General features: G+C 39.9%; 1 protein-coding gene across 1 annotated transcript in view; it reads left to right on the forward strand.

The window, feature by feature from the left end:
• The window catches only part of RYR2 (ryanodine receptor 2), a 787,527-nt gene that overhangs the window by 725,702 nt on the left and 39,586 nt on the right, over positions 1 to 22,239 (forward strand). The window contains exons 87-96 of the mRNA XM_037737814.1: positions 269 to 397; positions 5,398 to 5,502; positions 8,650 to 8,731; positions 11,479 to 12,776; positions 14,053 to 14,120; positions 16,278 to 16,425; positions 18,321 to 18,407; positions 18,996 to 19,214; positions 20,580 to 20,710; positions 22,002 to 22,044. Coding sequence (XP_037593742.1) covers positions 269 to 397; positions 5,398 to 5,502; positions 8,650 to 8,731; positions 11,479 to 12,776; positions 14,053 to 14,120; positions 16,278 to 16,425; positions 18,321 to 18,407; positions 18,996 to 19,214; positions 20,580 to 20,710; positions 22,002 to 22,044 — 2,310 coding nt within the window. The remainder of the gene's footprint in view (positions 1 to 268; positions 398 to 5,397; positions 5,503 to 8,649; positions 8,732 to 11,478; positions 12,777 to 14,052; positions 14,121 to 16,277; positions 16,426 to 18,320; positions 18,408 to 18,995; positions 19,215 to 20,579; positions 20,711 to 22,001; positions 22,045 to 22,239) is intronic.

Raw genomic sequence — 22,239 nt, forward strand, 5'->3', positions numbered from 1 at the left:
GAAGTTCAAGGCCATCAGATGGTAATGTTTAAAGCTAAGCTTTCTGCTTCTTGTCTTTTCTTCAGTTGCTAGTAATATCTTAGAAGGAGGGAGCCATATTATATGTTCAGGAAAATCATTGAAGAATGACATTTGCTTCACAGATATTTTTGTTTGCTACCGTATCTATTATTTAAAATACTTCTCAGGTATACAGTCCAAGACTGGTTAATCAATGGTAACTTTAGAATGTGACTTAATAATAAATAATATCATCCCTATTTTCCAGGAATCAATTAGTGATTTTTATTGGTATTACTCTGGGAAAGATGTTATTGATGAACAAGGACAACGGAATTTCTCTAAAGCTATTCAAGTGGCAAAACAAGTCTTTAACACCCTTACAGAGTACATTCAGGTAAACATTTAAACATGGCTGCTTTCTGTAGCATTGAATTCCATTGAAAAGTGCAATATGTCTAGAATAATTTCCAGATCTCCTGTTGACCCCTTCAGAGTTTCTTTGCAAATTGCTATAATTAAAATATTAGGTTGAGATGTGAATTTATGTGGAACGAAACTGCTTCACCATTTGGAAGGTTGGAGTATGATGTTAGTGCTACTGTATCTCCAGGGCCTGATAAATACATTAAGCACTTAGTAGATATTAAGGAAGGAAGTGTGAGTGGGCACATTAAAACATTCTTTATAGTATTCCACTAAAATTGGGAAGAAATGTCATAGAAACTTAAAGAGTGTTTGAAAACATCACATATGTATATTATAGATATAATTTCAAATACCATATAGAATATTCTTTTCTTTTTTACATTGATGTATGTTCTCCTTGGACCAAACGTCTAGCCTTAACTTCAGATTTTTAAAAAAATTTTATAAAAGTCTGGGTTTTTTTTCCAATTAGCAAAATTTTGCTGATGACCAGTCATCTTTCCTTTCTGTCTTGTCTCAGTGGGCAGTGTTACCCTGAATCATTCACTATGTTTGACATGTCCCTAGCCTGGTGCCTCGTGTTCTTTTTCTCATCACGTATGCACCTATTTTCTCAGGTTGTATGCTTGAAATGCTAAGGATAAAACAGGAGGAGGGAGAAATTTACAATTGGCTTTGTGAGACTAAACATAAGCTTGTGGGGAGAAGAAGGGTGAAGTTAAAACTAAATTGTATCCCTGGAGCCTAAGAGTGACGGCTGTTTCAGTAAATGAATGACTTATGGCCACGTAAAGCTAAATAAGTGCTCCAGAGATAGGAAAACCTCCTCTGGGCTCACTCTCTTCTGCATTCCGTCCCTCAGAAGCATGGCACTTTTTGTACTATTTTTTGTTTTGGTGGGGAAGAGGAACCTTATTTCAGCATTTCAAGATGGAAAAGTCATGCTTGATAATTCTAATAAAATTTCCTTTAAAATCAAATAAAAGTGAAAGCTCAGTCAGTTTGGGTCTACTCATAGTCCCACTTCCTTACCTCTCCTGGGTTTCATTACTGCCTTAGTATTCTCATTCATGCCTAGAATGATGCCTGTACAACAGCATTCATGTGTCGTGTCCTGAATAAATAACAGGATTGACTGATGGCATTAGCAAGCCACTGGATTTTGCAGAAATGGGAATCAGGATGATTTCTATCATATATTCCAAATGAAACATAGATGCTATTTCAGCTAACAGTGGGAAGTTCTTGGTTCCTAAAACAATTGAGATTCCTAAATTTATCGAAAGCTAGAAGCATCCATTGAGCTCTATGTGCAAAACTCTTTATTAGGTGTTGTTATAGAACAGATTTCTACGTGAATGTTCAAAGGATATTGGATAAAGTCACATGGCTTATCATGCCTGGTTCATTTTAACTTCTCTTGTTCTTTTTTCTATGACATTTAAAAATAACAATCATTTCTGAAATATGTATTTTGGAATAGTTTTAGGTATTCAGAAAAGTTGCAAAGACAGTACAGAGGGTTTCTGTATATGATTCACCCAGCTTTCCCTAATGCTGACATTTTATATACCCATGGCACATTTGTGAAAACTAAGAAATTAACATCGGCACATCCTGTTAACTAAATTATAGGCTTTATGGATTTTACCAGTTTTTCCATTCATGTTCTTTGTTTTTAAAAATTCTGGGATACGATCCAAGTTACCACATTGCATTTAGTTAAATATATTTTAGAGAAGCTTGACTTCGTGGCATATCTACTGATAAATATTGATACTGTGGAGATAAGCTTATCGTTAGCTTTGTGCTTATTTTGGACTGCCTTTGAGATTTGAGCACTGCATATTGCTTTATTATTCAAACTTCTGCTAACTATAGAAAGTTATATATGGGGGAGATCCAACACCATTGAAACAAATGGAATTACACCTACGAGATTGTTATCCCAGTTTAATAAGAGGGGGAGAATTGTTTGAGGAAGAGGACATTATATTGTCGGGGTTCCTAGAGTCAGACCATGAGGTAGTTGTTGAGAAAAGAGAGAGCTTGATCTGTCCTTGGCCCAGGTCCTTCTGGTAGTTAGCAAAGGTTTTCCGTGTTGCAGGCACATACATCATGAGAAAAAATATGCAAGGCACCAGGATAGGCAGATTGCCCCAAAGATGAGTTTACAGCTCCCAGAAGCTGATGACCTACGGTTGAGCAAGTCCTGGAAAGGACATTCTGTGTGTTGCAGGTTTAGAAGAAAAAGTGGGTACTTTGGCTTTGGGCTTGCGACTGTGCACGTGAGGGTTGTTCAGACCACTTTTGGTCACCTAGGGCTCGCAGGAGAGCATCACCCCTTGTAATACTTTAACTTTTGATTTGAACTTTATCACAGAAAGAAAATTATTTCTGACTTGAAGGAAAAGTTTGTTTTCCTAAAAATAGCTTTCCAGTGTTCACCTAATGGCCTCTGGTACTTTTCATCCTCCCTAATTTATATACCATGGAACACCAGGCTGACACTGAACATCAGCCGTAGGAAAATCCTAAAGATTTACTGCTTTCAAACCAGAACTGTAATAGCCAGATGGGACTAATTACAACCACAGGTGAAAGAAACTGTAAAACTACTATATCTATCTGGTACATTGAAAGAACTGGATTTAACAACCTGTAGATTAGCATAATCTGACTCCTTCTCCCCACTGTTCCTTTAGACTTGCTCTGTCGACCATTTCTTTACCGCTAGAAGGAATCCTGTGCCATTTTCAGATAAATAAAATTATGTCAGTCACTTTGTCACAAGAATAGTCTCATTTCAGTAAAACTGCCCCTCGTCCTGGGCCTGATTTTCAGCTGGAAACCCTGGAGTGAGAGTGTAGGCAGTAAGCCCCATCTGGATGTTGTCCAGATGGTCCAATCTGGGCTTTTTACTCTCTCCCCTTAGGGTTCTTCCCTTTCTCTTTGTCTTTCCGTCTCCCCTCCTGGTTAACCCCAGGCTTCCTCTGGATGGGAGCTGTGGGAGAGAAGAGGTATAAGGAAGGAAAGGTCTCCCCCGGGGCACATGTAATCCCAAATTGCACCATGGAGCTGGCCCTCTGGTGTGGCGTGTTGTATTTTTTTTCTCTAACGTGGGAGCCTGGCCCTGTTAGTCCTCCAGTGCCATGGAAATGACTCTTTTCCCATCCAGTTTAAAGCTATTTAATCAGACCTTGTGCATCTGGTGGCTCCCATCCACCTTGGCATCATGTTACCATTTCAGACGGATTGCAGATGGGGCAGAACGGCCCCTTCCTGAGTAGTCCATATAAGGAACATACATCCCTTTTGTCACATGCTGTCTATCACACTTTCCAATACCAGACCTTACGCTACCCAACTTCAGAAGACAGAAACTGCGCCCACATGAGGGTTCTCCTGAAGCCTCTTCTCTCACTGGGTGTAAGGGGAGGCAGAAATCACGAAACGGAGATGCTCGGCACATAGAGAACGCCCTCCAAAGTCTCCCCCTTTTCAACTTCAACCCCCTCATATCCTTAAAGTGGAAAGATCTATTTTTAGTCACCCCTTTTGCAGGTAGTAAGTCTACTGCTTTTGTCGTATGTGGGTACGTGTCATTCTCATAGTCACATGAGAATACACGGTCAATGTCTCACTGTGATCTCAAGAGATGCCGAGACAGGAAAAAGTTCGAGTTGAACATCTTGGATCTTGCCATCTCTTCCAATCACTTGTTTTCTAGTATAAGATCTGAAATGTTTTTATGTGGTCTGCAGTTTAAAGTTCTTATGAGTTATTTGCCTAAAGGAATGAATGAATTTGAAGTTAAGAATAGTATTTTATGTACTTTTTTCCTTTCTAAGTAAAATCCCTCTAATTTATTTTCATGGTGGATGTAGATGGGTTTACAAAACTGAATGATGGTAGCATCTTTTTCATTGAAAAGTGAAAAAAGAAATTGGCTCCATGAAAATAGTCTGCCTGCTACAGCAGATTCTCTCTAGTATTGATACTTCCAAAGTGTTAGCCAAGAGAACAAAGTTAAGTTTGTTAAAAGATAAACTTAGGCGTAATAACATCTTAAGTTTATCTGAGCATTCAACTATTTATGAATTGAGCAACACCAGAACACTAATGGTTCAGCACTTCACCAAGGGTGGGGGCACTTTTATAAGGTGTTCCTGGAAGCTAGACAAAAAAAGAGATTTGATTGGTAAAAGTGGAAAGTCCCTAGCTAGAGATTAGCTGGCAGTTTCTGACTGGTGAACTCTCTAGTTGGAAGTTAATTGGCGGATTATGATTGGCGAAGCTTAAATTTACATTGAGTTGGGATTTGGTTTTCTTAGGGAGGAACCCAAGACTGGAGCCATCTCAGCCTCATGACCTCCCAATTCGTTATTTTAACAGCTGCCAATTGCCTTGGATTCTGGATTTGTGAAATTAATAGTCAAGGATTACCCTTTTAAAACACCTCAATTGTTGTGCCACTTGTATAACAGTTGGATATTAAGAACACGTTGAAGAGGATTTTTTTTCCATATATGGATGCTTTGTCCAGGTCACTATTTAGGAATAAGAAGTGATCACCTCTCATCTTAAGCATATCCTCAGATTCTTTTCAATACAAAATAGTAACTACTGATTAATCGCCAAAACAACCAGACCTTATTTTTTCCCTCTAAAGGAGATCAAAGCCAGACACACACACACACACACACACACACAGATTCACAGAATATAAAAATCCTTGAGAAATGTGTTTTAGAATATATTAAACATTTCAAAGAGGAAAGTATTCATCTCTTAAGGGTACCATTATCATCGCTGTATCTCTTTCTTTCACTTTGAGTTCCTATCTTTTTAGATAACGTGCCAGTAGTGAGGTATGTCAGCACTAAGTCGACTTTTCCCGTTACTGTAAAGTTTGTTTTGGCAAATCAATTATAAGGAATGACTGCCGTTTGTCTGTTTATGCTCCAGGGTCCTTGCACTGGGAATCAACAGAGTCTGGCACACAGCAGGCTCTGGGATGCTGTGGTGGGCTTTCTTCATGTGTTTGCCCATATGCAGATGAAGCTGTCGCAGGTAAAGTAACTACCTTCCTCTCTCCCACATGACAAACTGAGGACTGCAATCAGCAAATTAAACATGACTTTTGATGTTGGAACATTATCTTTTTAAAATCACTTTATCACTTGTCTTTTTAAGATCATTTTATCATGCCTCTTTTGCTCTACATTAAAGTATTTTTAAAATATAGAACGTCATATAACCTGAGGATAGGATTCATTGTTCAAATTTGAGACAATGGATATTAAGAAATTGAATGTAATGGAGAAATGAAATAGTCAAGTCCCCAAACATTGTACATTTCACAAACTTCATCTTTCTAGCCATTGCTCACCGGAATTTTCCTTCCCGTTATAGATAATTAAAATAGGATCTATAATCTGTTACAAGGGAGACCGTTTTGTCACAGGGTCATAAACAAGCAGATGTTCTCAGTAGGGTGATTTCTACCCATAACCAGTATATTTAACTTTGTGACAAAGAGAAAATAATAGCTATTATATGGATAAGCAAATAAAGAATAAACAGATTTTCCACCATGTTTTAATGTTAACTTTGAGAGTACCTATTGAAAACTGTCAGCTTGTTTTCTCACTGCTGTATCTGTTTCATTTAAAACAGAAAGATATGCAGATAGAAAAGTTCTTGGGAAAGCGTCTCTTTGATGCAGTGAATTTTGATGGTATAACCTGAGACCTTCAGAGTGTGGGTATTTGCCGGGTGGTGAGGTGGAAGAAAGAATGACAGATTAAAAGACAGAATGGGCTGGGTGCAGTGGCTCACGCCTGTAATCCCAGCACTTTGGGAGGCTGAGGCGGGTGGATCATGAGGTCAAGAGATCAAGACCATCCTGGTCAACATGGTGAAACCCAGCCTCTACTAAAAATACAAAAATTAGCCGGGCATGGTGGCGCACACCTGTAGTCTCAGCTACTCAGGAGGCTGAGGCAGGAGAATTGCTTGAACCCGGGAGGCGGAGGTTGCGGTGAGTGGAGATCACGCCACTGCACTCCAGCCTGGGTAACGAGCGAAACTCTGTCTCAAAAAAAAAAAAAAAAAAAAAGACAAAATGCTGCCATTCTACTTCCCAAGCTGTCATGACTTTTTCCATCAGTGTGGGCCAGGTCTGTCTTCCCTGGGCCTTGTTTCCTCTACAGTAAAGTGAAAAACATGTCCCTCCAGCCTGCATATAGCAATGTGCAGGATGTATTGTCAAAGATCGACAAGGCTGGATACCAGTAAAAGTGGGAAGGATGCATCTTGATGTCGAAGAACAACAAGGCTGGATGCTAAACTATTAAGGACAGATTTTAATCAGTAATGCTATTGCCACAAGGAAAAAGAGTTCATCATGAACTGAACCCAATTTGATTTGTGCAGAGGTGACTGGGAATGTTAACGGGAGAATGAAGATTAGAGAGTGGACGAGATGGGGCTCAGAAGGGCGAGGGGAGTGAAAAGGTACAGAAGATTCACTGCTGGAAATGTGATTAGACCAGCTATGCAGCTAACTGGCAGTTATCAAAGTCAGGATTCTGTCCTTCTCCAGAGACTGAGACAGAGTCCTTATCCTTAGCTATTATCTGGAACATTTTTTTTTTTTTAATCAGCCTGCAGTTTTTCCTAGTCAGGTACTTTAGTGGGGAGCTGAGCTCATCCTAGGGATGCAGCCTTGAACAGTTAAAAACTATACTAGTGTTTGTTCAAGTCTTTTTAGACCAAGGTTGAGGCCTAGTTGAGAAGGGGGCTCAGAGGTACCTGGCTAGAGTTTGGTCAAGGAAAGAACGTCAGTATGGAGTTCCCGGTGACTTCAGCCAAATCGGGAAATCCCAGTCTTTCATTTAATCACTAGGGATATTTTGGTAAATAAAGGAAATTGACATGAACCAAATGTAGACACTCGCAAGAGTTCTCATCCTGATGTTTTTCCATCAGGGTACTAACATCTGGTGCAACCTAGCAATTGTTCATGGTTTACAGAGTTTCTGTAACAGCTGTTTAGAAAGAAAACATCTCATCCTCCCAACACTGTGGGAATTTAGCTTCATATGTAGCAAAATCTGAATAAAATGCCTTATAAAATCTTTTAAAGGATTGTTTAAATATAGATGAGATATGAAGTTATGCACATGTAAGTATGACCCATATTTCTAGGGACTGTGGCTAAGCCTAGTGATGTTTACACACAATATGTCTTTGAACAAGAATGTTTCTTTATGGTAAAAAAGTCAAAAGCAAAAACAAAATTTTAACCAGAGTAATATTGGAAAGCTTAATCAAATTAGTATATAAGATACATTGTATGATATTAGTATAGGTAATACCTGTGTAGGTTCTTAGTTAGATTTGTTTATCTAACAAATAAATTTGTAAGAAGTTTATCTTCTATGGTGCTTATATGCCTTCATTTTCTATGTGAAGTTGATTTTTACATAATAGCACCTAGAATAAGTTAGATAGAAGAAAAAAATGCAGGCTTTACAAATAAAAGGTAGATGGACGTCAAATGTGCAGAAGCTCTTGAGTCTTGTATTGGAGAATATACCACTGCAATGGTTTTTTCATATTATTGCTAGATATGTTTATTATACATACAAATACTTTTTTTTTTTTTTTCCTGAGACACAGTCTCACTCTGTTTCCCAGGCTGGAGTGCAGTGCCGTGATCCCTGCTCACTGCAACCTCCGCCTCCCAAGCTCAAGCAATTCTCGTGCCTCAGCCTCCTGAGGAGCTGAGACGACTCAGCGTGTACCACCATGCCCAGCTAATTTTCTGTATTTTTAGTAGAGACGGGGTTTCACCATGTTGCCCAGGCTGGTCTCAAACTCCTGAGCTCAGGTGATCTGTGCACCTCGGCCTCCCAAAGTGCTGAGATTACAGGCGTGAGCTGCTGTAGCTATTTTATTTTTTATTATAAAGATTTTTTATTACGCCTGTAATCTCAGCACTTTGGGAGGCCAAATATACTTTAAAGAACATGTTGAAATAAGTAACACTTTTTAATTGTGAAGTGTAATTTTAATATTTGGCCTTCCTTTGGTTTTATAATGCTTTAAGTGCTTACTATTTATTGCCAGAGCAGTATCCTTTTTGTGAGAGTAAGTATGTTCTTGCTGCATAGTTTTCTTGTATTATCTCAAACGCAATGTTAACATTTTCAGGATTCCAGTCAAATTGAGCTATTAAAAGAACTAATGGATCTGCAGAAGGATATGGTGGTCATGTTGCTGTCCATGTTAGAAGGTAGTTTTGATTTCTGTTTTTCAATTCCCTTTATTATTTTATTGAAAGGATCAGTATGTGCTTGCTTATGGAATCAGAATGTAGCATAGAATAAGATAACACTATTAAGATGTAACAGAGGCCCTGGATTTATTGCAGGCTTATTCTTTTTCTCATATTAGTTTTTTGTTTTTTAAAAAAGGGAAATCCTGTAGATCTCAGTTTACATATCTACAAAAGGAAAACAGTAGTATTTTATAACAATATTTTTCATTTCATAGTGATATCCTAAAAAGTAAGCTCTCCAGACAGTCTATAAAGACTGTTTTGTTAGTGTGTTTGTCCATAATCGCTGGGGATTTCAGACATTCGGATAAACTCCAGCTAGGTAAGCTGCTGCTTTGAAAAGATGACAGAGTGACTCCTTTGTGTTCTTAAAACCCTGGCACTTCTGGGACAGCCTCAGTCCCCCAAGGCGGCTGGCAGTGGCAGGCTCGTTCTCCCCACCACAACCTCTCAGTTGTAATTTTCTCTTTTTTTTTTCTTAACAGCTTATTTTGTTATTGCATTTTTTTTCCTGTATCAGGCAGGAAATGTAGCAGTTAAGAGCTTGGGCTGCAAATCCACCACCAGGGTTTAAATCTTGGCTTCCTTACCTCTGGGCGCTGTGACCCTTGGACAAGCTGCAACTGCATTTTTGTTTCCTCCTCTGCAAAATAGAAATGATAGATCGATGTGCGAATTCAGTGAAATCCTATAAATACAATCAAACCAACTAAGAAATGTTTGGTATTATGTAGTAGGGTGCCTACCACTTTTTTTTTTCTTTTTTCCTGAGACAGAGTCTCACTCTGTCACCCAGGCTGGAATGCAATGGCGCCATCTTGGCTCACTGAAGCCTCCACCTCCTGGAGTTCAAGTGATTCTCCTGCCTCAGCCTCCTGAGTGGCTGGGATTCCGGGTGCGCACCACCATGCCCAGCTAATTTTTGTATTTTTAGTAGAGATAGGCTTTCACCATGTTGGTCAAGCTGGTCTCAAACTCCTGACCTCGCCCACCTCAACCTCCCAACCTGCTGGGATTATAGGTGTGAGCTACTGTGCCTGGCACCTATCACTTTTTCTTAATTCCCATTTTCTGAGTCTGCCATACATGGCGTAACTCCACTTTAATTAACTGAGGCAGTTGTCCTGCCTCATGCTAGGACTTTGAAATGGCAGCATTTGCTGAAAGCACTTAGTTGGCAGCAACTCTAAAGGGCTGGGCAAAAGTAGCCACTTCCTACCCTCTAACCACAGGATCCATTTGCCATACATGGCCCCAGTTCAAATTTTGGTTTAAATACCAACAGCAACAATAACAACTGCAGCAGGCCGGGCGCGGTGGCTCATGCCTGTAATCCCAGCACTTTGGGAGACCGAGGCGGGTGGATCACGAGGTCAAGAGATCGAGACCAACCTGGTCAACATGGTGAAACCCCGTCTCTACTAAAAAAAAAAAATACAAAAAATTAGCTGGGCATGGTGGCGCGTGCCTGTAGTCCCAGCTACTTGGGATGCTGAGGCAGGAGAATTGCTTGAACCCAGGAGGTGGAAGTTGTGGTGAGCCGAGATTGCGCCATTGCACTCCAGCCTGGGCAACAAGAGCGAAACTCCGTCTCAAAAAAAATAACTACAGCAGCCACAAGAAGAGCAGTGACTTAAAACCAGCCTCTTATAATGTGCCAGATGCTGGATTAAGTACTTATTTAATCCTAGTAACAAGTTTATGAGTTTGATGGTATTATCTCAAGCTTGCAAATGAGGAAACGGGGGTACAGAGAGGCTGAGAAATCTGCCCAGGTTAAGCCTCGATTCAAACCCAACACTGCAGCTCTGGGTCACACACTCTTAACACCGCGGTGTTCACTGCTTCTCAGATTGACTCTGTGCACCTCTGGCCAGCAACCTTTCTTCTACTGCCTGTCTTTGTGTTATATAGCACATTCTGTTCAACAAATAAAAGCATTCTATGACCCTGTAGTTCAGGAATCTGCCATTTTCTAACTATGAACACTGAATCATGAAGAAATGTAGAAAGGTGCTTTTCATTAGGAATCAGAAAGAGTGTACAGTTTGCTCTCATGGGACCTGGTCTGCAGTCCTGGTGCGAACCTTTAATAATTATACAGCAGGCCCATTCACTGAGTCTTGTTGAACTTCAGTTTCCTCATCTGGAAAATTAGGATTAACAAAACGTACCTGCCTTACATACGAACATTAAATCAGATATCGTCCGTGATAGTGATTTTTCAACTCTAAAGGGCTGAGCAAATGTTTTTATTACTAACATGAAACTTGATTTTAGTTTGTAGTCTTTGGCTCATTTTCTTCATCTAAAACATGTTGCTTCTTTGATTAATTTGAGGGGAAAATGTCAGCTTTTATTCAGTTATTATTTTATATATGTCAGTCTAATTACTTTGTAAATGGGGTTATGCATGCCTGTGTAATCGCTTTTAAACTATGGTTTGTAAATAATCATCTTTTTATAGAGTGAGAGATAAGGCCATGTCCTTGATTCAGATGTTACTAAAGATCTATATTGTTATTTTTTTCTATAAACATTGATTTTGTTAAACTATGGTTTATAAAAAATCATCATTTTATAGAGTAAGAGATGAACGTATCCTTGATTCAGATGTTATTAAGCATCGATACCGTTATTTTCTCTATAACATGGATTTTGTTAAAGTTTATTTTAAATAAATGCAATTGCTTTGCCACCAGGTAATGTTGTTAATGGAACAATTGGCAAACAGATGGTAGATATGCTTGTGGAATCTTCCAACAACGTGGAGATGATTCTCAAATTTTTTGACATGTTCTTAAAACTAAAAGATTTGACGTCGTCTGATACTTTTAAAGAATATGACCCTGATGGCAAGGGAGTCATTTCCAAGAGGGACTTCCATAAAGCGATGGAGAGTCACAAGCACTACACACAGTCAGAAACGGAGTTTCTTTTGTCTTGTGCGGAGACGGATGAAAATGAAACCCTCGACTATGAAGAGTTTGTCAAACGCTTCCACGAACCTGCGAAGGACATCGGCTTCAATGTCGCTGTCCTTCTGACGAACCTCTCTGAGCACATGCCCAACGATACCCGACTTCAGACTTTTCTAGAATTAGCAGAGAGCGTCCTGAATTATTTTCAGCCTTTCCTGGGCCGCATCGAAATCATGGGAAGTGCCAAACGCATCGAGAGAGTCTATTTCGAAATCAGTGAGTCTAGCCGGACCCAGTGGGAGAAGCCCCAGGTCAAGGAGTCCAAAAGACAGTTCATATTTGATGTGGTCAATGAAGGAGGAGAAAAAGAGAAGATGGAACTCTTCGTTAACTTCTGCGAGGACACCATATTTGAAATGCAGCTGGCGGCTCAGATCTCAGAGTCGGATTTGAACGAGAGGTCAGTGAATAAGGAAGAAAGTGAGAAGGAGGGGCCCGAAGAGCAGGGGCCGAGGATGGGTTTCTTCTCCATCCTGACGGTCAAGTCAGCCCTGTTCGCACTCAGGTACAATATCTTGACCCTCATGCGGATGCTCAGTCTGAAGAGCCTGAAGAAGCAGATGAAAAAAGTAAAAAAGATGACCGTGAAGGACATGGTCACAGCCTTCTTTTCATCCTACTGGAGTATTTTTCTGACCCTCTTGCACTTCGTGGCCAGCGTTTTCCGGGGCTTTTTCCGTATCATTTGCAGCCTGCTGCTGGGGGGAAGCCTCGTAGAAGGTGCTAAAAAGATCAAAGTTGCAGAACTCTTGGCCAACATGCCAGACCCTACTCAGGACGAGGTTAGAGGAGATGGGGAGGAGGGAGAGAGGAAACCCCTGGAAGCTGCCCTGCCCTCCGAGGATCTGACAGATTTAAAGGAGCTGACCGAAGAAAGTGACCTTCTTTCGGACATATTCGGCCTGGATCTGAAGAGAGAAGGGGGACAGTATAAACTGATTCCCCACAATCCCAACGCTGGGCTCAGTGACCTCATGAGCAACCCCGTCCCCATGCCTGCGGTGCAAGAAAAGTTTCAGGTAATTTATCTGTAAGTCACAGCAGCATTCTCTCTGGACTTGAGGTAGGTGTAATAAATGAACATTAGACCAGGTTTCATGCTAGTGCTAGAATGGTGTTACCTCTGTGACTTGAATTTCCAAGAGAGATGCTTCTTGGTTGACAAAGTTAGTGTGTTTAAGAGTCCTTAGGAATGATTAAATCATCTTAAGCTATCTAGATATCACTTCAGTACCCATTCTCACGGAAGCTTGCATCTTTCTCCACGTTTATATAATTTTATACACACATTTGGAAAGTTGGGAAAAGAAAGAAAACTTTTAGGTGGCTGTAGTTATTCTCACAGAGCATGAAAATTTTCTCCTCTATTCTGTTATTTTCTTTAGCCTGTTTTCATTGTAAGTTCTTTCTAGTCATTAGTCTATGGAGCCATCATTCCATCCATAAATGTATCATATTTACCATGTGTCTGACACCACTGGGTATCATAGGGAATTCAAAGGTAAGATGGGGTCACTGCCTTCAAATTACCTTAAAAAGCTTATTCCAGAGATAAAACTAACACACATGAAGAAACTAGAAAATGATTAAGTGTTAAACAGTATAGGCAGGGCAGTAGGGGTTGCTAATGCAGAGAAAATAGAAATCCTTGCATGGTTTAACGTAATTAGGTAAGATTGAAGACCTAAGACTTAAAGTGGCCCTGAAGGATGAGTAAGATTTTAGTAGGGGATTAAGATAAAGATGAGTATTTCCACCGGGTGCGGTGGCCCATGCCTATAATCCCAGCACTTTGGGAAGCCTGGGTGGCCAGATCACCTGAGGTCAGGAGTTTGAGACCAGCCTGGCCAACATGGTGAAATGCCATCTCCACTAAAAATACAAAAGTTAGCCAGGCGGGGTGGCAGCCGCCTGTAATCCCAGCTACTCAACTCCAGAAGCTGAGGCAGGAGACCCACTTGAACTCGCGAGGTGGAAGTTTCAGTGAGCTGAGATTGTGCACTGCACTCCAGCCTGTTGCAAAAAAAAGAAGCAGCATATTTCTAAAATGAGAAAAGAGATCAAAAAGGAGTCTGGAAACTTTGTACCTACTGGGGGTGCTGGTGCTGCAGGTCAGTGTGCAGAAGTGGGAGATGTTGTCCCAGTAAAATGAAAACCACCTGGCACTTCTATCATGGTGTAAGCAAGAGGGTATCTTATATAGGTTAGGGTTTGACGCATGGTCACGTGGCTCCCTGAACTCATTCAAAGGTGATGGCTAATCCTGGTGTTCTTTTCCCCATTGACTTATTCAAGGAACAGAAGGCAAAAGAAGAAGGAAAGGAAGAAAGAGAAGAAACCAAATCTGAACCTGAAAAAGCGGAGTATGTATAGTCTGTGTATACTTCCTTAGTTTCAGTTTGTCATTACATCTTTTTTTCTTTAACTGTCTTTGGAAGCTACAAGGGAGACTCTCATATTGCCAAGGAGCCACAGAGCTCATTCTGCCACCTCCGTGGAGAGGCTCTGATGGCGAGAACATCAGGCCACGGGCAGGGATCAAGGTGACGCCCCCAGGGCTGCCATTCTAATCTTTTCCTGTCTACCACGGGGACCTCCATGTGTGTGATTCTCATCAGGGAAGACTCCAGTGATTCCATGGAATGCTCTTTGTAAGAGGACTCGTGGCCACAATTCTGTCTTTAAAAATCTCTCATGTATTTCTGTCCTTTTAAAGAAGGGAGGAAACAAGCATTCCAAATGCACTTTCATAGAATCCCGTGGAGTGATGCTCCTTAAACCACAGTCCCAGGGCCACATGCATTAAAATCACCAGGAGAGTTGGTTTAAACATTCCCAGGCCCGTAACCAGTGATCCCGCCTCAGCAGGTCCGGTGTGGAGCCTGGGAGTCTTCATTTTCACCAACACTCCTGGTGTCAACAAAGCAATAAAAAAGAGCTGGATGTGAGGCAATGAAAATGCGTAACTCCCTCATAACATCAGGTTTCTGTTAATAATGGAGCCTACACCTTTCTCCACGTTTATATAATTTTATAGGAGCATTTGAAAAGTTGGGGGAGAAAGGAAAGGACATTTTTAGGTGCCTGTAGTGCCACCAGTCTCACATAGCATTGAAATTTTCTCCTCTATTCTGTTATTTTCTTTGGTCCGTTTTCATTGCATGTTCTTTGTAGTCAGCACTATTCATTGTTATAGATCTTACACTATTGGGCCAGTTGTAAAAATGGCCACATAGCTATTAAAGAGTAGACGTAAATAACAGCAAGACAGGCATTTCAATGGCAACTCTATAACTAATGTTAAAAATAATGTCAGGTATACCTCATGAGTTAAGATTAAGTATAGCTTATATATTAATATTTGTGGTTTACGTATTAATACATGACTTCACTTTAATGAAGACTGATAATTTGCACCCAGAGGATATCAAATGTCAATTCTTCTAATATCATTGTCTGGAACTAATATAACATTGCTGTAATTCATTTTGTTTTAAATTTATATATTTTATTTAATAAAATTAGTTAATGTATATCAATGTATGAGTATAGTGATATACTTTATACATGTGAACAATTAAATGTGTAGGCCTCTGGTTTTAAATGTTAATGGCAAGTGTTAAAAATTGTAAGCCTGTAATCCCAGCACTTTGGGAGGTCGAGCTGGGCAAATCATGGGGCCAGGAGTTCAAGATGAGTCTGGCCATCATGATGAAACCCTGTCTCTATTAAAAATACAAAACTTAGCTGGGCATGATGGCGCATTCCTGCAATCCCAGCTACTGGGGAGGCTGAAGCAGGAGAATTGCTTGAACCGGGACCCGAGAGGCAGAGGTTGCAGTGAGCCGAGATCACGCCACTGCACTCTAGCCTGGGCTATAGAGGGAGACTCTGTCTCAAAACAAAAACAAACACAAAAAAGCAGTCCAGGCTGGCCAACATGGTGAAATCTTGTCTCTACTAAATAAATAAGTATATAAAGTTACCTGTGCATGGTGGCAGGTGCCTGTAATCCCAACTACTTGGGAGGCTGAGGCCAGAGAGTCACTTGAACCTGGGAGGTGGAGATTGCAGTGAGCTGAGGTCGCACCACTGCACTCCAACCTGGGTGACAGAGCAAAACTCAATATGAAAAAAAAAAAAAAAAAAAAACTGAGCATTAAAATTATAATTTTAAAATACGGTATATTGGACAGTCACAGCACAGTCTTCCCTGTTCTTTTCTTAAAATTAAATGTTTTTCTTGCAGAATTGGAAGGAATGTGCTATATATAAAGATTCTTCAAGCCTATAAAATGTCCTCTCTATTTCAAATTCACAGAATTATCCATCAACAGGAGACTGTGATCAACAGGAAACCCTACTGCTCATTCTAAAATTTGGAGTATTGTCACTCACAGGAAAAGAAATGAGTTTTCAAAAGTGATACGATGGTCTACAATATTTGTTCATTTGGGATTTTTTCCAAAACACCTGTTTAGTTTCTGGAGCGCTTATGTTTTGTTCATTTGTTTTCATAGGGGAGAAGATGGAGAAAAAGAAGAGAAAGTCAAAGAAGACAAGGGGAAACAAAAGTTGAGGCAGCTTCATACACACAGATACGGAGAACCGGAAGTGCCAGAGTCAGCATTCTGGAAGAAAATCATAGCATATCAACAGAAACTTCTAGTAAGATGTTTTAGAGTATTTGTTACTGATATAGTGGAGTACCGTAATACTTTAGGCTTAGTAAATATTTGCTGACCTTTCCCTGAGTGGCAGTTGGGGAACCAGGTTAATCCAACACATGTTCTATTTCCTGATCGTAGTGTGTGTGTCTTATTCAAATGAGTGTCTGTGGCCCACCGCTCCCTACTGTCAAACCCATAACGTCTACTTATGTTCACACGCCCTGAAACCCTTTCATTTGGTTCTTGCCAGGACAGTGCTCCCAGTGTCCTTACTGCCAGTAAGGGTCCTGTGTGGAGAAATGACACAAACAGAGATGGGGTATGCACACATGGGGATTCCCATTGGTTCTCAGATCCACCTTCCAGGGAGAACCGATGAAACTGACCCCGTCTGCGTGTGGTGGACAGCCTTGTTTTAGTGAGCATTGGCAGTAAAGATGGGGTCCTGTGTGGGGAAATGACACGAACAGAGAAGGGGTGTGTACACAGAGGGGGACAGCATTCTGAGGTGTTACATTTTTGATGTAGCTTTATGATGGGAAATCCCCTGACATAGCCACTTATGTTATATAGACATCTCCCACTTAATATTAAAACAAATACTTAATGTTCACCATAACCTATTACTTTAAACCTACTTCTCTAGGCTTTATTTTTCCCCAGCCCAGTAAATTGTACCAGCTGTTCACTTAGTTGCTCGGGCTTCCGAATTCAGAAGTTATTATCTTTGAACCCTCTCCTTCCCACCTTAAATACAACCCAATGATAATTCTCCCCAGTTGTTCCAAACACACCGAGCCTGCCCAGTTCCTGCCATCTCCACGGGTACCATTAAGTCCATTCCGCCTCCATCGGCCGCTCCTCTGCCCGAGGTCTCCTAATAACTTCCTAACCGGTCCTCTTGCGTTCACTCTGGTTTCACTGCTATCAGTTTTCCACATAGCAGCTGGAGGGGTCCTTCTAACTCATAATCCGACTGCATCAAGCCCTCCTCAAATCCCCCAACAGCTTCCCATCCGACCTAGAATAAAACAATAATTATACTAGAATACATTTATTATAGATGATAGATATAATTATAATAAGAATTAATTTTCCCCATATGAACTCATTTAATCCTCAAAGCACACTTAAGGGTTAAGGTCTGTTGTTATCCCCACTTTGCATATAGATAAGCACAGTCATGCTACAGGACAGATTAAGTCATTTGTCCATATCCCACACTAGGAAATGGAGGGAGGCAGGCTTCAGATCCAGATAGTGAGGCCTCAGAGGTTCTAAACTGAACCACCACACTGTCGAAGACAAGGCGACCTTTTATCCAAAGCCTAAAAAACCCTGCCCCTGCTCACCTGTCTGATCACATCCCCGCAGTCACTTCCCACACACCAGTCCCTCTTCTTCTCACTGTGTTTCTATTTCTCAAACACACCAACATCACTGCTAACTCAGGGCCTCTACCCTTGTTGTTCCTCTCTTTGACACACGATTTCCCCAAATGTTTGCATGGCTTGCCCCCTTCCTGCATTCAGGCCTCTCTGTCCAAAGCTCACCTCCTGAGATAAACCTTCCCAGACCAGCACCATCTAAAATAGCGCCCCTCTTCCCTAAGCTCCTAACCTGATGTAGTTTTCCTCATAGCATTTAGCATTCTCTGAAATTATACTTTTTATTTGTGGGCATGCTTTTTTATTCTTGATCTCCTCCATGGTGGCAGAAATGTTTTCCCTCACCATTAGGTCTGCAGCACTTAGAACAGTGCTTGAAACATGGTAGGCTTCCGATCAATTGTTTGGGGTAAATGAATGAATGCTTTATTTACATTGTTACATTGTCTGCAGATTTCAAGTCTCTTGATTCAGTGACCTTTTCATAATTTTTTTTTACCCTCAGAACTATTTTGCTCGCAACTTTTACAACATGAGAATGTTAGCCTTATTTGTTGCATTTGCTATCAATTTCATCTTGCTCTTTTATAAGGTACGTAAATCTTACTGTTTGAATAACCGGTATAAAACTACAAATAGACATAAATGAATGTAAACATTTCACAATGAACATATCTACTACTAGCAGTTAACATGTCTAAACTTATTATGAAATACTGATGCCCGGGCACTGATATCACTGTGATCTAGGAAGACAGGATAGATTTGTTCCTGAGAACTAAGAAATGTCTCAACTGAAGGGCATCTGATTTGGCAGAGGGCTTGCCCACAGTATTCCCAGTCTAATTTAGCTGAATATCTTACTTGTGACTATGTCTGAGTGTGGCATACCTGTGTTACATTCTTTTGTAACTTGAGAAGAGAGTTTAACCATCTAATTTTGTCTTGCATGCACTGGAATCCTCATAACTTTTGGTTGAATAAGAATGAATTTGTAAAGTATGTTCATTATTTGCCTTTGGTTGTTGAAAAGCTATCTTTTTTAGCCTTTGCTATTAGTTCATCATGCAGTGACTTCACATGCAGCTATTTGCTAAAAGAGCTATATTTCCTTTGTCTTTTGCTTGCAACGATATCTTAGATGCAGCAAACTGACTCTACTTTAAATGGTTTGAATCAGGTCTCCACTTCTTCTGTGGTTGAAGGAAGGGAGCTCCCCACTCGAAGTTCAAGTGAAAATGCCAAAGTGACCAGTCTGGACAGCAGCTCTCATAGAATCATCGCAGTTCACTACGTACTGGAGGAGAGCAGCGGCTACATGGAGCCCACGTTGCGTATCTTAGCTATTCTCCACACGGTCATTTCTTTCTTCTGCATCATTGGATACTACTGCTTGAAAGTAAGATAGTAAGGCACCAAGGTACCAGAGTGTGTGTGTGTGTGTGTGTGTGTGTGTGTGTGTGTGTGTTGCAGGCTGGACTTCTGGGGAAGCAGATTCTGAGCTGGAAATTTTGTGCACAAAGTTTATGAGGGAATGCTCCCTGAATCAACACCCGTGGGGCAAACGGAGGAAGCAGGATGGGACAGAGGGGAAAGTGGGCTACTGTGTAGACACAGCAGGTGCAGAGGGATGCCCCCTCATGGCTGTCCTGGCCTGGGGCATTGGAGAGTGGCCTTTATACATCTACATTGACTAGTCTGCCCTGGGGAGGGGATATGGCCGTGGTCTGTCTTAATGTAGCTTTTTTTCATGTATTGATAATTGTGCACATTAAGTAGACAATTTGGCCTATAACTTGGCCCTACAGAAGTGAACTAATTAATTAACCATGTCTCATGGTGATGCAGTGATACTCCAGCATATTAACACTTATAGAAATACATTGTATTGATCGTAGGAGTCATTTTGATTGTTCTATTGTTAGGTAAGTATCTATTGCTATTCTTGGCAGAAATGCCTCATGATTTGTCACACTTCACCCAGAAAATAATGCAGATTTATCCCTAGAGGCCTGCCAAGGGAACAATAAAATTTGGTGAATAGAACCCAAGATAATCTCTCCGAGTGCTCAGGGCTGCCCATTACCTGTGCAAACCTCTTTATCTTTTCCTACGCTTTTTCACTGTAATGCTTTTATTTCACTTTCACTGTCCTCTGCCTCTGGTTATAAATCTTCTAGGAGATGTTGAAAAACCAAGGCTCAGTATTCTGTTGCTTTACAGGAGTGCATATTCTTGGCTATTTCCAGAATATCTGTGTCTTGTAAAGTCTGTCCATATGAAAAGAGAATCAATATGTTCTGGAGATACTTTGACAAACTGACAAAGATTTTTACTGATGTTGAAATTAAAATTTATCTCAAAACAGCACATGGTGATGCTGAGCATGAAATTATTAAAGAGGTTTCTCAAATAAAACTGCACTTTAGTAGCATGCATCTGGAAACATTGCTACGATTGCTAGATTTTATTTCATTCATATTGAGAGATATATGTAAAAAGAATGATTTTGCATAATCTTTTTGTCTTTGAAATTTAAAAAAGATTTTATCAATGTAGTTATTTATAAGCCCCTTCTGTTTTTCCAAAACCTTCTGGGTGCTTCTTCCTGCTTGAATACAGCCGATTCATTTTCACTCAATTTTTACCTTCCTGGAAGTACACAGGAAATACTTCTATCTAAAAGCTGTTTTGTAAAGATGGTGACCACAAGAGAGGCCAGGAAATCTCAAGTAATTTTAACATATTTATTTTTCATGTGTAGGTTCCATTGGTTATTTTTAAGCGAGAAAAGGAAGTAGCACGGAAATTGGAATTTGATGGGCTTTATATTACCGAACAGCCTTCAGAAGATGATATTAAAGGCCAGTGGGACAGGCTTGTAATCAACACACAGTGAGTAAAGAATTATATGAGACATTTCTATTCTCAGAAATTTCAAGACATGAAAATATTTGGCTGGAGTTTCTGCAGATTTGTCAAAAGTTTAGCAGAGGTGAATAATAGTTACATATTCAGCCAAGAAAAATCTACAGACTATGCGCAGTCAGCCTCCTCACGGATTCCTCAGTTTTTGCCCTCGGAGTTCTGAATTCCTTAATCAAAACTGGTTTAGAGTTCATCTCCACAGCACTGATGGAACGTCACATCCATTACCCGGTGTTCAGGGATGTGGGTAGCAGGAAGAGCATAACCTACACTGTAGGGTTGTATCATCCAAAAGCAGAGGAAGTAAAAACTATTCATTAAGGAAAGAGTTGTAGCATTAAAGGAAAATATATTGAATTTTAGACATTCAATACACCTGAGTTATCAACTTTCAGTGCCATCAAGTAGCCTGGCGTAAAACTAACTAAATGTTAGGACATAGTGTAAAATGTAAGAGAAAAGCAAATGCTTTTTCTATCCAATGATTATTGAGCCTTGTGAGATCACGACTAGCTGCTGTTCTGAGTGTAAATCCATCACAAAAGTATACTTTTTCACTGTCAAAAGAATCAGTAGTGCAATATTTGTAGTCGTTTATATGTACTAATCAAGAGTGAAATATTTTTTAAATTGATTAGTTTTGCTTATTAGTTATCATGAAAAAGTTATTTGCTAATGGGTTCTGAGTTGTCAAATAGAGATGATTTATATGTGATACATGTTTATTCTAAATGCTAAATGTTTTGTTTAGCAATTCTACACTTTAATACTAAGTCTAAGCAAATCGGTCCCTTTAGGTAAACTATGTGTTAGTGATGGTGCTGGAGCTGTGCTTTGGTGCTGTGATCTCAGTCTCCTTGAGGATAACTGATGGGAAGGAGATTTTTTTCTTCATAGGAAAAACAATGACAGGTTTCTACATACTTCAGTTTTTAAAGGCAATTGACAAACAGATCTATGCACTGATATATTATCAACAAATAAGCATAACAATACTACCTAATAAATATGTTCATATTCTTCTCCATTAAAGTATCAGCTTATAATCTTTTTTATATATTTACATGTTAATATTTAAAATAATATTCAAATGCCTATAATGCAGGAAATGATATGATGTTAATAATTCATTGTAAGTTTACATCGATGGCAGCTTATATGTTTACATATTATTTTAAGTATGCCATATATCCCAAATGATATGTTATTATTTATCATTTAAAAATACTGTTTACTCTTATGCTTTTCTATATTTTAGGTCATTTCCCAACAACTACTGGGACAAATTTGTTAAAAGAAAGGTAATACTACTTGGAATCCTCTATATTTTTCTTAAAGCACAGTTGAGATTTTAATTTGATGTGATTCAGATGTAGAATAAGATACTGAGGTATAATTTGTCTGCCTATTAATATCTTTTTTGAGATGCAGTCTCACTCTGTGGCCCAGGCTTGAGGGCAGGGGTGCAATCTCGACTTACTGCAACCTCCATTGCC

The sequence above is a fragment of the Cebus imitator genome, unplaced genomic scaffold (assembly GCF_001604975.1).
Source record: "Cebus imitator isolate Cc_AM_T3 unplaced genomic scaffold, Cebus_imitator-1.0 Scaffold42, whole genome shotgun sequence".
NCBI classification, from domain to species: Eukaryota; Metazoa; Chordata; class Mammalia; order Primates; family Cebidae; genus Cebus; species Cebus imitator.